At 31.8% G+C, this 19396-nt stretch overlaps 1 protein-coding gene and 1 pseudogene across 1 annotated transcript; one reads left to right on the top strand and one right to left on the bottom strand.

The window, feature by feature from the left end:
- Positions 1–691: 691 nt before the first annotated feature.
- On the bottom strand, positions 692–1482 carry LOC121121610 (26S proteasome regulatory subunit 4-like). The gene is given in 2 exon segments (XM_040716571.1): positions 692–921; positions 924–1482. Coding segments are annotated over 2 exon segments (789 nt in total).
- Positions 1483–16251: 14769 nt separating this feature from the next.
- On the top strand, positions 16252–16802 carry LOC121121609 (ubiquitin-conjugating enzyme E2 G1 pseudogene; annotated as a pseudogene).
- Positions 16803–19396: the final 2594 nt, after the last annotated feature.

Here is a 19396-nt window from a genome sequence, read left to right as displayed (position 1 = left end):
GATATACATATGGTTTATAGCTAATTTGAAAGAGTTTGAGAACCCCTATCCTATAGAAAATCTCGGAAAAACTTTTCTAGATTAAGAAACTAATCGGAATTTTTAAGCCTTTTTTTTAAATATAACTTTTTTTTATCATTTTTTGACAAAATAAAAACTTACAAATACAGCAAAACTTAACAAAAATAATGTATTTATTCTTTCGATACAAATTACAATAGAATTGATTTTTATGGGAATATATTTTTCTTCGTGTCCTAAAAGAAAGAAAAAGAAGAAAAAATCTTCTTAAAGATTGTTTAACAATAGCACATTTACCTTTTCTTTAGAACTATTATTATTATAATTTTCTCTCAATTGTTAGATAAACATTAATTAAACAAATCAGTTATACAGAAAGGCGAAAAAATATAATGGAATTAATTATTTATCGCATTAAAAAGTATTTTTGAATGCATTTGCATATCAAGTCAAAGGTTTTCTAAAGCTGATACAAGCTGATAATATTTTTTTATTTTTTTTTGTCAGCTACTGGATTATGAAAATACTTTTATCTCCCCGAGAGCGTTGTCCCTTTAGCTACGACGTTACATTTATTCCTTTTTTTTTTTTTACAAAATATAAAAAAAAATAATATATATTTTTTTTTAATAAAACTATTTATTTAGAGTAACATAGTGATTGGATACAATTATAAAACTCGAAACAACTTAGGACCATCTTCCAAATAATTTTGAATGAATTGAGATCCAACAACTTGTAGGAAGATGGCAGAGGTTTGATTTGTGACAGCTTTTGCTATTAGAGTATTTCCTGTTCCCGGAGGTCCGTTGAAAATGACAATCTTGGATAGTTTAATTCCCCTTTCCTTGTAGTAGTCTAGATGAGTGAGAGGGAGTTCCATAGACTCCTTGATTTCTGTATTTGTTGATCCATTCCACCAATGTCTGGATATGTTTCATGAGGCGCTTTTTCCAGCTTCATAACGGTGATCATGGGGTCCGTGTAATCTCTGAGTACGCTCACGATGGCATACATACGATGATTGAGCAAGACAGAGTATCCCAGCTCCAAGGGAGCCTTGCCTATAAATGTCAGGGTGGAGACACAGTGCTCAGAGCCGACTGAAGTGTACACCATGGCGTGATTGTCATCACTGATCTTCTCCAACGAGCCTATCAACATGGGTGTGCAACGAATATTGTCCACCTTGGAGCACTAATCCTCATTCTTCTGTTCTTGGGGGTTCAGCATCTCTTTATTACGAATAAACTTCTCCTCTATGAGCAGATAGTCCTTGATACAATCCAATTTCAGTAACTTGAGAAGACATTTCGTGTGCGGAGTCACAAAAGGCATTTTGTGGACCGCATCCAGACCACGGGCACACTTACGCTTCTTCCATACTAGGGTGGGTACGGGATGCTCTGTCTTCTCCATTTTTTTGTCTCCTCCACCACTTCCGGACTGTTGACTTCCCATACTAACGACTTCACTTCTACTTCAATACTTCAAAACTCTTACAGCTATTTCAATAAAACATCATAATAGCCTAGCTGCTCTCCTCTAAAAAAAATTGAGTTAGAACATACGGTTTACTCTTTAGTTTTAGCTATAAAATAATATAATTGGAAAAAAAAAAGCAAAAATATTTTCCTCCATATATGAACCTTCATTTTACTGGATTTTTGTATAATTAGATTTATTTTGTATGACGGACACTGCAGGTTTTCTCTCCACATCTACCTAAAAGGTGTAGTCAAGGTGGTTGGCATCAGGACTGTATGGAGGCCAAAAGTGTCAAAAAGAGTTCACAGGAACTTAAGAGACTCATTCAAAAGAGTCTTGCAAGGGAGGAAATGGGGTTCCTTCATTTTTGTGTGTCAAAAGCGTCCTCTCCACTCTCATAAGGCTCTCTCTACCCACTTTGATGGGCAGTCTTATGTGAAAAACCGAGATCTCTTGAATGGGCCCTCATAGACACGAGGGAATTTGCCTGGCTTATTTTCTTTAACTCCTCTGGGTCCAGTTTGGCCTTTTTGACAGTGGTCATGGAGACGCCCAGCGTCAAGGAGAACGCAAACGGGAATTCATTGATCACGTTCAAGTATCGTTTTCTCGAATTGTACTGACGCTAAAGAGGTCAGATTTTGTTTTGTAACTAATTGTTTATGCTTCAATATATTGGAATATGTTTTATTTCAATCACTCAAACTTCATTAATTATAAAATTAATAAGCGTTTAGATTTCAATGGACCATAAAGTAGCGTATCTTTGGAATGGTATAATTTATTTTATCAGTTGTTATATTAAATTATACTCAAAAATGGGATTTTAAAGCCAAAACCTACTGCAATTAAAAATTTTAATTTTGATTTTCAAATTATAAAGTTTAACTACAATAATAAATGTAAGTTTTAGGCGGCGAGCGAAAATGATGCTGTATATTCTGATTATTAGTTTTGAGACTTGGTCTGAGACTTGTTTTGTTTTCGGTTCGATCTTAACCATTTAAGGACGACGTGACACATATGTGTCATGGGCTTAAATTGTATCTGATTTTAACAAACTATATTATTATCTGTAAATTTGATAAAACTTTGCTCTACTTTATATATTTTAATGAACCTCTCTCCAATTTTCAAAGACTTCACGATGTTTTCCAATGTTCAGTGTGCTTTCAGTCATAAAAAGACTGTGGAAATAATTATTTGTAAGTATCTAATTTATTGTAAGCTATTTTAAATAATATCTTAAGTAAAAAAACACATACACTTTAGTATAATTTGTAGCCATAATTATATGCTCTCGGTTATAAATTATATTGTTCTTGGCTAAGTAAAGATTGTTAATCAAAAAATCATCTTAATACATATATTATTTCACCTTTGTTGTTAAAAAGTTAGTTTTTTGTCTTCTTTTATTAGACCGATTTTGATTGATATTTTGTGTCCAGAGTTTAGTGGCAGACTGTGGATTGATTTTTCTGTCTAACTCTGTGGACCCACTTTCTCCCCATCTCAGTTATACAAATTTTACACATATCCAATTTCCAATTGATTCCACATCTTTATGCCAACTTTTAGAATTCGAAAACACATATGATGTCATCAACAATTTATCTTTAAATGAGTTTGATAAGAACCCAACAGAGCTATTGTGGGAATACTCCGACAAAAAAGTTTGGGAAAAGTGCCCCACAATTAAAAATGAATTGTGGAACATTTTGGAGAATGCTTGGAATAATATCGCACCTGCTTATTTCGAAAAACAAACAGCAAGAATGCCAAAAGTATGTCAAGCAGTTATAGCGTCAAAAAGATAATTTTTTAATGTAGCTAAAATTGAAACCAAAATACTTTGATTTTTTACAAATAATTTCTTATATTAAATTGAACCTGAATTTGTATTAATTTTAATAGCCTAATTACTGTGTTCCCTGATGATAAACTAAGAGTTAGTTAGGAAAATAAGTGACATTTATTTTTTGTCAAACTTTTTCTTTCGAGTGATATTACAATTTATTTCAAAAAATTAATTCAGCAATTAAAAAATCTTTTTCTCTTACATGTAGGGGTATCTAATGAAGTCAATTACTCAAACCAAACACCTACATTTTATGTAGCGTATTACATCATGCATGGATGAGGAACTCCTTGTCCATGTAGGCCACTGCCTCGAGAATAGAAGGCTGTGGAGTCAACTATGTTATATGTAGATTTATTGGACTCTCTCTTCAAAATCCCATACACATAGTAGTCCAAAGGTTTCATATCCAGACAGTTAGGAGGCCACATTTCTTTTGCCCAAAACATTCAAGAAGTCTTGAAAGATCATGAGTTTTCCTTGCAGATGTTTCCGTCCCATCAGACTCATTAAAAGCCTTGGCAACATCGTAAACAGTTGATTGGTGCAGTTTTGTAGGTTCAATAATCTCCTTGGGCGTGCGCATGGTACAAAGGCACACAATAATGGCTGCATAGCGTTTATATTTGGAGGAAATATCGAGGATTTTGTATTTTTTCTTCAACTGAATTTGATGGGCACACTTTCATAAATATAGATGACAGGGTGGGCAAGATATTGAAATCTTGGTTTTGTTTCAGATTTAAAATCTCCATCTTTTTTATTACTTTTTTTTATATCTATACTCGCAAGGGTCTTGACAGTTTTCACATGTCTAGTCATTATCTCATCTTAAAAACTTACAGAAGAGCTTTAATTAATAGAGAAAATTATATAAGTTGATGTCTTTTTGAATGATTATAATTCTGTAAAAATATTTGTCAATGATTGTCAAAGTTAGTGTAATTTAATTAAGAGAAAATTATTGCTTTGAGCATCCTTAGGATAAGAAAAGTAATTATAACTTTTGATTAATTATTATTATTTATTTTTTCTTAATTCAAGATATATTTAATATTTTTCTTTTAAAAAGATCTTGCTTAGTTCGGGGTACAGAAGTATTATATATAAATATATATGTAGTCTGTTTACATAAAAGCTAGCTAGAATAATTTTTCTAGAAATAATCTGTGGATTATATTTGTACTCTATGGCGATTCTTTTCTCAATTTCTACAAACAAAATATTCTTATAAATCTTGCAGAGGCCAAGGAAATTGCACATTAAATAAGCCAAAAGTTATTGTCACAATAAAAGAATCAGAAATCTCTCAGTCTATTTCTAATGAGGTCATTGGGACAAGTTTTGGTTAAGGATACTACATAAATTTAAAAAATAAAAATTTCAATGAATGATGTCATTATCATAAAAGTGGTTACTCGATATTTCTGAAGCAATATTTTACTAAATATAATGCCAAAAGTAAGTTTTTAAATTTTATAAATTAGCAAACACTAAGGATCAAAATGATGAGCACACATTTTGGCTTTATCAGTATTGAGTTTGTCTTTTCTTCGACAAGACAAAATACAAGGTTTCCCTCACGCAAGGTCCTTCGGGAATTGGTGTTATGAAACGCCTCTTTGGTTCTTACTTAAAGCCACTCCACGGACTCACATAGTTTTATTTACCGAATTTAGGAAATTGAAAAGTTTACTTTTGGGATTATATTGAGTAAAATATCACTTAAGAAATATTGAGTAACCACAATTTTTTACTTTTCAAGTCGTTAACTTTATTGTATCACACAACCTTTCTTATAAAGAGAAACTGAAAAATGGCCTTAAATCATATGTAGTATTTTATTCAATACTGTATATTTTATTAAAAGCGTTGCTTTACGTTTGTATTTCTATATGATAGCTATAATTTCTTCATAGGTATAAAAAAATGGCCAATTTTTATGAAGAATATAGACAACAATGGATGAACAAGAAATTTTATGTAAATTGTTATGTAACCGTCGTTTGACTGAGTTGATGTGAGTGACTTCCAAAATGGACAAAATCAAGTATATAGATGTCACTAAATATTTGTTTTTGATGGTGTAACCTTTTCTTGGATTCAAACAATAGCAGACACACGAGGTGTGATCAAAAAGTAAGGTTACTGTTCAAATTTTGTGGGCAACGTTTATTTAGAAAGCTAGTCTTTTATTTAGTACATTCAAAAAGAAAATATATTTATTCTTTAAAGCTATACGATTTTTGTTAAATGTATTGGGTTCTTCCATTTGGACGATTGGGTTTTGGTTTTGATATCAGGATCTTATCCCCGATGATTCGTCACCAGTTATGACCAATTTGAGCAAATCAGAATCATCATTGACGTCTGTCAACAGCTCATTAGCGATGTTAATGCCACGACTTCATTTATTTTTTGGCAAAATTAAGGATTCTTGGAACAAACCTCTATGACACTCGTCTCATGCCCAGAACATTCGGAAAAAAATTATGGGACGAGCCAACTGATTTGAAAATATCCTAAGCAATTTCTCTAATGGTCATTCGACTATTTTCAAAAACATTTTTCTTCACTGCTTCAATGTTTTCAACGTGCTTGCATGTCCAGAGCAAGACTCGTCATTGGCATCTTCTGGGGCATCATGGAAGAGTTTGTAATACTTAAAAACATTTTTGAATCAGAATAGTTTCATCGAATGCCACTGTTAACATTTCAAGTGTTTTTGGAGAAGTTTTATGCAAATTCTTTGATCAATGTTTTTCAAGAGTAAAAATTGCGGAATACAAAAAATATTTCGAACAATTATGACTCTCACAAACAAACTAAATATACGATAAAGCTTTAAATAATAAATATATGTTCTTTTCGAATCTACCAACATAAAAAAAAAAAAAAATATGGCATACCAAATATACATCGAAATTTGAAGAGTCACCTTATTGTTTAAACACACTTCGTATAAATGGTTGTTTTGTTGAAATTTGACGCATATAAGTGAATCTAACTCAGAGAAATTGAGCCAAAAATAAAAATGGCTTGTGAACAATTATTTTCCAAAAAAACGCTGAGTACCATTTGAACGGGTTACAGAGATGGGCCATCGCTGGGAGAAGCGTCTAGAGTTAGAAGAAGACTACGTTGACAAATAAAATCAGAAAAAATATCTTATATCTTTATTAGTTCAGAAACTTTTTAAACCACCCCTGTATTTCAAAATTAAACTATTTCCAGCTCCACCCAAAGTTAACTCGTTCACCTAGGTTTTTTGTTGTGGAAAGGATGGGTTTAATAAATTTTTAAAATATCTGAACACATTTGTTGGTACTGATGAAAATAAGAATTTGGCAATACTAAACTTTTTTTTAAAAGTAACAAGATGCCCTGGTTAGCATTAGAAGATACATGATCGTAGATATATCTTTTTTGCACGTAAATGTTACGTTTTCTTCCCTTTGCGGAATTTACCATATTCATTCAGTTAAAAGGGTACATTCATAGAGGCTGTGAAGTTAGTGATTACGTATGTTCAACACTCTTGGACCTATAAGACTATATATGGTTTTTCAATATAAAATTAATTTATCTTCATCTATACTTTTAGTATCGGATGACCGACGATATACATAGATGAATCTATATGTCCTGCCGGCATGAAAAATAAAATCAACTGAAAATTATCGTGATAATCCTGACAACTTTACGAATGTTTGAGAGGAGAGCAGTTTAGCTGTCACAGCATTTGATTAAATTAGCTGCAAGCAATTGTAAGAACAAAGAAATAAACACAAATCCAACTCCATATATTGTAACAACATATAGACTGGACTTATGTGGTTCAAGGTGGACCTCAATTCTACTCCGTCTCCAACAAGGACTTCAATTCATAATTTTCAAGCAAACCCTCATTATTACTCCTCCGTTTTTATGAGCACATGTACTAGTTATTACTTTATACTTAGATGTTCTCTCCTTAAGAATTAAATAATAACAGCATTGCAAAATAAAAAGTCATGTTCAGATGGGCAGCTAGAAAAAGCAACTCCCACTGTCTAGTAAATATTTTATACACCTCAGTCAATTTATGTTATATTTGTTGGATTTATATTTATAATGTCATAAAATTGGGCTTGATTTTCAATTTTACTCAATAAAAATAGTGACAAGTATATATTTTGTATATGGGAAGCAGGGGATATCTGTAAAGGAAAAACTAACTATAGCAATTAAAAAAGAAAAAAACACTATTTTGTGTTATTTAATAATCGTGTGTAGGTTAACATATCCCTCTAAAAAAAGAATTATCGACTATCTTAAATTGATTTAAAAATGTATCGTGAATTTTTTTTCAAAAATCCCTAGCTAAAATTAATATACTTGAATTCAAAAAGAATTATATTTCCCCTGTATAAATACTATTTTAAATGTAAAAGGTTCTCTTGTTTATAGCATTAAGTCATTTTATTTCTCCAAAATCATAAAACAGGTAACTGATATTAACAATGGTATTTATTCAGTACTACCATATGACTCGCTCCTGACTTCTTCTCACTCTTTAAAAAAAAACACATCTCTCTATATGAGTATCTTGCCTACTACCACTACTTTGTACAATTAATGATCACGTGCTCTTCGTTCCCGCAGATGGAATAAAATTATGTATAGGCCTAATTTAAAATTGTTTTAGTCTTTTTAAATTCTAAAAAGATATACGTTCTATACCCTGTCAATATGTGTTACTTATTATCTAACAATTCAGGTGCGTCTGCAAATTAATATATATGTTGCAGTTAAATTGAGAAATCCGTTAATATGCAAAATAACTAGTTAATATGCATAATAACTGACTAAAGCGTTAATGTACATAAAAAATAAGTAATATTCAAAATAACTGAACAAGACCGTTAATGTGCATAATAACTAAAAAAGATAGTTAATGTGCAAAATCATTGAAATAATAAATTCCACATTATCTTCCGAGACCCTTTCAAGGGACACAAATTGATCCTTGGGTCATGCGATATGCAACATGACCCCATGGCTTGATTAAGAATAAGCAAAGTTCGTCAATTCAAGTATTACAATCAGAAACCACAGTTGATATCCCAGCTCACGGGTTGTGTTTCGTGCCAACGTGACTAACAAACGAGTTGTAACCCACCGTCAACTCATGTAATATCATCAAAGGTATAAATTTAATTTTTCAATATTTTTTCAAAAGATTAAATTTTTGTCCAAAAATTAAATTCTGAAATTTCTTTCCCGAAAAATTTAATTCTTTGGGAAAAATATTAAAGAAAGAATTTTCTTGGAAATTTGGATTGAAGGGAAGAGCTAACGCCCTCCAGCTCACCACTTGCCGACGCCCATCTATCCAAGATTATTCTATTTCATATTATTTTTCCCTTCTTTCTCTCTCAGTTTTCACATATTATAATGTATGATTTGAAGACAAAAACCCATATGTGCAGAGAGGGAGGGAGATAGCTTTAATCTATGTTCTACATTACCTGCATGGTTTTTAATGCATGTATGTTATCTGCAGATACGAAAATGTATATGTAAATAGATATATACATAAATGCCTCTATACAATTTTTAGTAGTTTTTAGGCACATATACATATTATATTGATTACATGTGATTACAAGGTATCAAAATCCATGTAGGCTTAAATATAACATATAAATATTGCCTTATATATTGATATATGTGGTGTGTCAACATAAAAACAATCTGAAACACAAATCAAGGTTGTGACTCGTGATGAGCCACGAACTAAATTTGGCTGCATGAGTATTTTTGAGTTTCTAAAAAAACACTCGAGGAATTACATGCTTTATTCGTTACTCGCTTGAATATTCGTTACTCGCCTGAATACTCCTTACCATACCAAACACTTTTTCCTCGCTAAATAACTCTTACAGAATTATTGAAGCTTGACATTTAGAAATTGATTTCGTACTTTATGTTCCACAGATTAATCAAAAAATAGTTTAACTTATTGGAATCGTAGTCATAAGCGTAATTTAACATTTTATATAGTCAACACATCAATATTTTAGTTATAGTCTGGTTATAACTTATTAATGTTTTGTTTTTAGTCGCACTGAAGCTTATTAATATAAATGCATATTTATGATGACTTGTAGAAAAATAAAAGCTTTTAGACTGCTAAGCAATTCCAAGCAAAATCTAACAAATATTATTTTTAAAACACTTTGGGAGTTAGAGAACACATTGCAGAAAAATCAACATATTTCCACCTGTGGGAAAAGATAACTTCTAATTTTCAGAAACAAAAGAAGTCAGTCTAAGGAAGACTTACATGTTATGCTCAAAAAAGAAGAACACAGAATCCCAAATTCTGACTAGTTCCGAGGTTTTGACAAGTTTCGAGTAATACTCGGCTTTTTTGCCAACGAGACGAGTATTTTGTCTATTTTTTTTTATTTACTTCAAAAACTCGAGCACCAATTTTTCATGTTGTGTCCGTAGTTCATCACAAGCTGTGAGGAAATCCTTCTCTTTTTTTTAAAGCAAAATTTTTACACTTGATCCAAGAAACCTTGAAAAGCACACCCTTAGAGAAAAATATGTATCACAACTCAATTACTTTGTTTAAATTTTTTAACCAAACTATTAAAAATATTTTCTATTCCTAATGTGATCCTCCAGCAGCCATAGGCTTCACATTGACAACATAGTCTTCCCGCATGTTGGTCCAGTTAGTCTCCACAGCCGCTTTGAGGTCTACCATATCCCTTTGAGGAACAGCACATGTATTGCCCTCAACGAAGCTCCATATTTCATAGTACAATGGTGAAAAATCTGGTGATGATGTAGGTCACATTGATGCTGGTCAGAGATCCTAGAGATTCTCAGTTAGTCATTTTGAGGCTCCTACTATTTTGGCTACCTGTTGCCACATATAGGAGATCCCATCATAATTGAAATCAATCCAGCACCTCCGAAAATCACTATTTGATCATTTGAGTATAGACAAGATCCACTATTCTTTGCTTTTGGCCTCCTCTCTCCTTGTCCTCTGTCTTATTTTCAACATTTTTGTTTTTAGAGATTCATAGAATCTCTGCATAAAATTCCGACCAAAGTTTTTGCAAAAACATCTGGGTTGTTGCATATATTTTTGGAGCCTAACAATTACTAATGCTGACTGCTTCTGTTTGATTGCCCGCTACAAATGGTCAAGTCGTTCACAGTAGAGGGAAGAATAGAGAAGGAAAAAATGTAAGACCTAAATACATCGCAATTTTTTTTTGGTCGCTTGACGTGACGTGTTTTTTCCTTCCAGTTGATTGTAAAATATGTCGAATTTCTTCCTTTGAGACCTCCACACTCGATGCACGATAATTCACAACTGAAACTGCCAAGCGCAATACTCTGAAAAAAGAGCTTGTAGTATACTCTCACACCTTTACACCATTTTATCGTATGATCCCATGTGATCAATAATGACCACGATACACTTTGTTTACAAAAAAGGTCAGGAAATACGGAATTAATTTTTCCAAAACCTAACATTATTTCCCCTAAAAAATCAAACAACAGGAAGCTGATATTAATATGGATCTTTATTCTATTTTAACATATTCCTAGCTCTCACTCTCTCCTTTCCTCTACGAAATGTATATCTCTACATTGGCAATCTTTACGAAAAATTCAAGGACTGAGAGTTGCACTGACCTTGAATACTACGGAACAATGCAACCTGCCTTAAGACTAGACTGGACAGATAAAAATGAAACGTGCACAACACTAGTTATATAAGTATCATTAGAGCTGTAAAAAAAACTTTCTTTTCTGGCTGCGTCAAATAGTAGTAAAAATAAGATTGACCATTCTGCATAACTCACTCACTCAAGAATTTTAAATCATAAGATTTATATTAATTGTATCATTCTACATCTTTTTTCTTTTTTTTGTTTAACATACTGATAGAGTAATATACTTTACTATTCTCAAGCACAACTATCTTTACAACAAATGTTGAAACATATATTAAGAATCTTATTATTTTTAAAAAATGAGGTTAGCAAATAATAAAATTAGGATCAACAATTATAGAATTTCTATCAATTTGTTCATTTTTAAATGTATGGAATATGTATTTTTTCCTGTATATGAGACTGGGTTTATCAGGTGGCTTTGTTTATGTAGATGAGTCAGTATAGTATAGCAACCTTTCCACTCGAGAAAGCATACACCAAGTTGTCATATTCTTCCATTCTAGAAGGTTTTTTCCAAACTATATGTTAGGTCAAAATCTACTCTGACCCTATATGAATTAAAGTCCGAAAAAGAAAATAAATGTTGTGGGTTTTTTTTTTGTAGAAAACGTTGACACGTGGACATAATCATTAATTACCTGATCAATATACAATGCCGTTATCACGGTTTGTTGAATGATTCACCATTCATAAGTCAATTAAATTTACTTTTGAAAATATATTGAGGACCCAGGGTCCCTGAGCCCCACTTTCCATTTTCCAAAGATGTTATCATTTTTTTTATTCTTAAGGAGGAAACATATTTGTATAAAGTGCGAGAGCTCATAGATAAAAATGAGTAACAGAGGATTTGCTGGAGAATTACTTGGGTAAGTTCTTGTTGGACCAACTACGAGAAGAATTGAGGATTAATTCCTGTCTTAGTATATCTTTACTAGATACAGAATGGGATTTTCGGTTCCTTTTTCGTAACAGAGCATCTGGTCATATTTTTGACAAATATACTTATCAATGTATGATTAGCCATTACTTTGCAATAATGATTAAAGTCGATAAGAGAGCAAGTATGGAAATACTTTTTTATACGCTTAAGACTTCCTTATTCATTTAACTCACACAAATCACTAAATAATTAATTATAAAGGAGATGTCCGCGTATTTTATTGTCATTTACAGATATAAAGGATTTAACAAATAGGGGGGAATGATACATACCTAATTGGAATTATGTCTCTGATAGATTATTTACAAATGGGCATTTTATGCCCACAATAAATACTCCTATAGATAGAGTTTTAAAAAAGATGAGCTACAAGGCGTGGTATACTTTTTGTATTTCCAACCTTTGCAGTGTTCTTCCATGTTGACTGTTCTTATCACTCTATTTTTAAAGAATGAACATCAAAGAATACTATTCATGGTAACACGAATTATTTGTTGAGGGAGTAACATATAAGGGAAAGCCCTTGTTGGACTTTGAGTAGAATTATGAATAGACATCAGAGACATTCCTGTTTATATTCTTGCTACAAAAAAAAACGGAGTGGGGGTTGTGTTGATTTATTTACTTCCCTCTCATATCTACTTGTCCACATATATTTGAAAGAAGTTAACACCTTTATTATTTAGACTAGACGAATGTATATAGTATAAAGTTCTAACATAGACAACCATGTAAATATAAACTGACTCTTTAGAACCCACATGTTCATAAAGCAAAGTGTACATATTTGTCTCTTTATTTGCAAAGTATATATATATCAAATACTAAATGTGAAATGTAATTAGGTTTAGCAAAGAGTGTGTGTAGGTAGAGCATAGGCATTGAGTTCTCTAAAGACTAAAATACTCCCTGGCACATCACATAATATGAAATAGAAATTCATAAACTCTTATGATTATTCTTTAATTCTTGAGGAGAGAACATATAGGTATAATGTGTAACCAGGAGAAAGACGGAGAGTAACTCGAAGGATTTGTTGGGTTCTATATCTTTCCCTATCTTTTAGTTCATGCCTAATTACTAGGGGCAATGCAGGGTACTAACAATAGTAATTTAGTAAGGCGTCATGAAAAAGTAGCTACTCACCTCTCTTCAAACTGTCAAGCTTACCATTAGTGATGAATCTTGGCTATATAGCACATCCGAAAACTCACTTATGGTTCTACATTAGGGCAGTTGCCCCAACATTATCAGAATCAGTGGAATCTATTTTTGATAGTGACGCTTGGTAAATAGAACACAAATACAAAATTTTAGGAAATTTGGTTAACGTTTACTTCTAGCACCATTGCAATTTCTAAACATGTATGAAACAAGATATAATTTTTTTTTTTTTTGTGCTTTATTTCAAAAAGATGTAATTAAATATAATATTTCTTTGAACAATGAAAGTTTATCGGTTTTTTTAAATTTTTTTGTGACTTCAGTTTCCTTGATTGTGGAGAGTAATGAGTTATTGCGCATAGACCATTAATTGAATAATGAAGACATTATGAAATTTTAGTTGAAAAAATAACAAAAAAGGTTTCCTTTTTGTTATTTTTTTCTCACTAATTATCATCTTCATATGATAATTAAATTAGTAACTACTTAACACATACATATAAATAGATCATTTGTCATTTTTTAAATACTTGTTTCTTTCATGATGTTTCTTTGATTCTTAAGATTTTGAAGAGAATATCTATTGTTCGCAATCACCTGAAGGATCTTCTGTAAATTTTCTTTTTTTCTAGCTTGGCCTAATAAGTCTTGCACTATCTTTTCCCCCTCTTTCTACTCCTTCGCTAACCACAGACAAGTTATCGATTTTCTCTTTGCTTATGCAAAAGTCAAGATCTGATTCCCATTTTTCAACGGGTCTCTGCAAGAAGCTTTTGTTTAGCCTCATAATGTCAAAATAAGACCATGAATTTTCGACAACAAACTGCAATAAATCTAGGTTATCTACAGTATCTTTTAGAATCTTTAAGAAAACGTTGGATATCCATATTTTGAGCCATGCTTTTTGTTAAAGAGTCTTTGTTCTAAAGTCAGTAATTTTGAAACCATCTTTGTTTTGATGTCGTTGCCAACTTAATCATATAACAATGCTAATGGTACTAGTTTTTAAGTTAGTTACCACAGATTTTCGACAGTTTTGATGTTTAATTTTCTTAAATAAACATATTCTTGGAAAAGAGCTTCAAACTATTCAGCCATCTTTATATTGGCGATTGTAATCATTGGACCATTTTGGTAATTTAGCATCACTTTGTCTACAACGAAGGTTGCAGCCATTCTTGATATCTTGGTAGATTTTCTTACATCCTCCCTCCTTAATTTTTCAAAGTTTCCAATATAAGATAGCAGAACTTGATTCCATTTTGGGAGTCTATATCCAGTTATCTTGATATGTTCGGGCCCTGGCGTCTCAAGTAATATATACAAACGAGAATCAGAACCTATAGTGCACATATTAAGTAACTAATGCAATACGCAACAAAATAATGAGAAAGGATTAAGACTAGTTTAACGCAATACTCAAATTTTGACTTATACTTCTAATTACTACCAATAAACTTTAAATACAAATTTGTCACTCAGTAAAATATATTTGAAAAATAAGAATACATTTTTATAAACTAGGCAGTAGAATTTTTACAGATTTGCTTGTAACTGTTTCTGCAAATGTGTATGTCAGAATATAAATACAATACAAAATTATAATGATATTATTTTAATAGGATAATTAGTAAGAAAAAAAGGAAGAAAGGTTGTCATTTTTTTTTCTCTACTTAAGTTAAATAACTTCTTCTTTATTTAATAAATGGTCTATGCGCAATAACTTATTACTCTCTACAATCAAGGAACCTAAAATTTAAAAAAAAACACAATAATCTTTTATTGCTCATAGAAATATTTTATTAAATTACATCTTATCACTCAAATTTTTCACTCTTCTAGTACTGACAGTCTAAAGGGTCGATCCCAATGACTGATAGGATCGGTTCTAAGACTGGACTCGATCAAATAAATAAGAACTGACAAAAGACTAGATACATTATGATGAATAGGTATTGTTCATATGCTAAATATGTCATATAGGTAGATTATTGAGTGCTCTTTTGCAGAGAAATATTTTATATTCATTGATGAATATTACTTAAGCATAATATAGCAGTGGTTTACTGCAAAATGAATGAGGTAAAAAAGTGGCAGACAAAATCGTTGCGTGGTAAAATTTTATGAGCACAATACCATTGAGAGACAAAATTGGTGTGAGTAATATCATCGTGAAGCAACATCACTGTAAGTAATTTGATTGTGAGTAATTTCATTGCAAGATATTATAATCGTGTTCAATTCTGTTAGAATTTATATTATATTTGGACAATAAAATTATTGAATGATGAAAAAACTTGCCATGAAATACCCTATTTAATATTCCCAGCCCTCAAGTTGTAATGTTGAAGTGCTGAGACTCAAAGTACTTAAAACTCCACTGCTTCCGCGTTTCTATGCATCAAGGACCCTTCGAATATACTTGCATACACCGAGGCCAACATGTTGTGTAGATGAGCTCCTGGTCCCTGAGAAAGGTTAAATTCTTTAGCAGCCGCTTTCTTGAGCATCCAAAAACCCTATCCATATCCAAAAATACACCTCAGACTTCAAGTCGTACAAGTGAAGTGTAGGACCTAAAGGTAGTTTAAACTTTACATCTGTCACCTTTGTAAGCTCCAAGGACCCCTTCTAATATTCTATAACACATCCCCGGGCCAGGGGCTGTGCGCCTTCTACTTCTACACAGGTGCAATGTACTTTTTTGTACAATGTTTATGTGATGAACAGTGTTGAATAGAAATTTATATACAATGAAATATAAAAGGCAGCAAAAGATCTTCAATAAAAGATAACAGCTATAGAGTCGAAAAGTTTTATCCAATTTTATTTGTATAATTATTGCATCTGTTTTAAGAATCAATTCTAATAGAATCTTGGATATTTTGGTATTTTTTAAGGACAAATTTCAATTTAAAAAGGCAAATGAATTTGGTGTGATAATTTAGGAATCTCATTTTACTCCTATTTTACAAACTCACAATCTTTGTGAGTTACACTTTGGAATAACCTATTCCATATTCTAAATGGCTGATGATAATCTACCTCATTGTCAGGCTTCTTTATGCTCAAAAAGCAACTCGCTGAACTGAGCAAAAATCCTGTTGAAGGATTTTCTGCTGATTTAATTGATGATAGCAATATTTTCAAATGGGAAGTATTTATTATTGGTCCATCATTTATACGAAGAAGGATTACTTAAATACCACCTCTATTTCCCAAAAGAATACCCACTGAGACCTCCCAAGCTCAAATTTATTACAAAGATATGGTATCCCAATATAGGAAAGAATGTAGATGTATGCATTTCTATTCACCACGAACCTGAAGATGACCATTGGGGATAGGAAAAAGCTAGTGTGCGTTGGTTACCAGTTCATACCGTAGAAACCATACTAGTATCTGTCATCTAATGTAATCAGATCCTAATGACGAGTCTCCAGCAAATGTTGACGCTGCAAAAGAATGGCGAGAGAACTATCCCAAGTTTAAACGCAAAGTAGCTAGCAGTGTCTGAAGATCACAAGAAGAATTTCTGTTATGTATTTTTTTAGAGACTGAAGAGTGTAAGATATAATAATCAATCCAAATTACCAAAATCTTCTCCCAGAAAAAAATAAAATATTAAGAATTACATTTAATTAATTATATCACACACTACTTTTTGGCGAAAAATCTATTTTGAGCCGTGACATTTCTTTTAATAAAGTTCTGCGAAATAAATATACAACCTTACCTTTACAAAATCATTCTATCTGTTATTGATAAAACTGATTTCATATATAATGTTATATCTGATACTTGTAGTATAATTTTGTACTCATAAAGTGGATGAAAGAAAAAATAGTTATATATACTTGTATTTGTTATGGATTGTGCACCGTGAGCCAGAGTGTACCATATCATATCAGAAGAGGTTTTTGTGCTAAGAAACGTGGGTTTGGTAGGCTTTAAGGTGCATTTTGAACCAGCACTTCATCTGTATAATCTGATGGCTGGGGTATATTCTAGATATTAGAAGGGTTCCTTGATGCGCAGGAAAGCAGACGCAGAATAATTTAGCCTACTTTGGGGTGTAGCGGCTTAAATACACAACTTGCATGTTCGAAGATATCCTTGGTCCTTAGAAATGCAAAGGCTCTAAAGGTTAGGATGCCCTGGGGCCCAACACTTCACATGTAGAACCTGTTGGCCGGTGTGTATTACAGCCTCTTAGAAGGAGTCATCGGTGTTTAAAAACGAGTCGGCAGTAGAGTTTAACTGTGTTTTGTCCCAGCACTTCACACGTACAACCTGAGGGCTGGGATATATTGTGGTATATTAGAAGGGTTCCCTTATGATCAAGGAAGTGGCGGCGGAAGAATATAAATCGCCTCGGGCACAGTAGCTTATCTACACAAACCGTGGGTTGGGATGTGTTATAGCATATTATAAGGGGTCCTAGGTGCTTAGAAACGTGTCAGTAGTAGATTAGGACTACAGTCAAACCATGTATTACTGTCTTGTGTTTAAAAAATGATCATTAATGAATATAATTAATATAAAAATGAGCCTTAGCTGATGAAGGCTCTTTAATTCACCAATATGCCATATATATTCAGCATATGAACAATACCTATTTATCATACTATAATTTTAAATTGAATTAAAATATGCAAAAGTATATTTCAATATATTTAATACCATTTTTCGGCCAAATAGTACTACGGCAAAATGTTTTCGGTTAATTCTTAAGGTAGGTTACCAAATCTAACATTCGTGTACACGCAGTTTACTGGTAGGAACTGGGCATATTTTAATCATAAAACTTCAAAAAACTTGTCTTCTAAAGTAAAGAGGTTTTGTGATTTAAAATGTTCCTTGTATGGTGAGAGAAAATGCCATGTCAGTAACCTTTGTGCTTCCAAAATTATATTTATTATTGGATTTTCACTCCTGGGTAATTCCACGTCAAGTGAACACACCCTCACGCCATGACCATCACTGATTTTGATGATTTTTTGATAAGCTGGTTTTTCTATATGAAATAAGAGAGTGTGTGAAATATTAGGGCATGTGACTCACCTGGGCCGTTCTCGTCCGCTCAAAGTTGGGCCTTATGCGTTGGACCAGTATTGTTTAGAAGGGCATAATTCCGTTCATAGTGACTAGATTTTAACACAAATTACCTCAAAAGATGCACAAATACACAAACTTTAACTGATATTCAATCATAATCTTATTTTAATCAAAAATAAAAGTTTGGGGCTCTAGTGCAGCCTTCAAAATGGCACCCTTGTCAAGCACCATACCCGACTTTGTTTTAATTTTCGGAGAACATGTATCAGGATATGTTTTCAAACATATCCAAAATTCAGAGTAGGATCTTAATGGAATCAATTTCTAAAAAGAGTATTATTTAGAGTAAATTGAGCAGCTTTTATAGCATATTGGTATGATTGTTCTATATTTAAACTCTCTTGACTAATAAAATAAAATAGGATTTTTATTTAAGTATAATATGATTGAAAATTTATAAGTAAATTGTTTTACTCGTGGCTGGTATATATGAAGAAAAGGAAAAAAAATATAAATTTTCTCCTTTTCCGGATTTTATTAAAAATTGTTGTATTGTTGACGCACCTTAAAGCTTTTTTAAACAAAAGTATTTATTGATGTACGTAAATAAATTATCCTCATATATTATCTCAATATAAAGCTTAAAATATTCTTAATAATTTTAATTTCCTTTAAAACACATTTAAATTTTGAAAAACATTCCTCACATAGTTTCATAAGAGTTTTTTTTTTTTTTATTATCATTATACAATTTATATATTTTATCAAAAGAAATGGTGTTGTTGTATTATAAATGTGTGACGTAGTGGTAATTAGTCGATATTTGTCATCATATAACTTCTTCTTTTTTTCAAATGTCATAGTTTTTTAATATTTATTGCGTTAATTTATTTTGTATTCTTCCTATCATTACCAAAACTTGTGAAAGAAAATAAAAATGGTAGTTTTCTCTATTTATTTATTTTCAAAGAAAGCTTTTTACCAAGGCCTTTTATTATTAATATTAGATAAATAAATAATATATAACTCTCTCTCTCTCTCTCTTTATGTCTTTAATTTCGAATTTTTCTCTGGAGATTAAATAAGCAACAGAAAATTTAGGAGAAAGTCTCA

This window comes from Lepeophtheirus salmonis, chromosome 7, assembly GCF_016086655.4.
Source record: "Lepeophtheirus salmonis chromosome 7, UVic_Lsal_1.4, whole genome shotgun sequence".
Taxonomy (NCBI): Eukaryota; Metazoa; Arthropoda; class Copepoda; order Siphonostomatoida; family Caligidae; genus Lepeophtheirus; species Lepeophtheirus salmonis.
The sequence above is the reverse complement of the archived record's forward strand: the minus strand, read 5'-3'. Positions and strand labels throughout refer to the sequence as shown.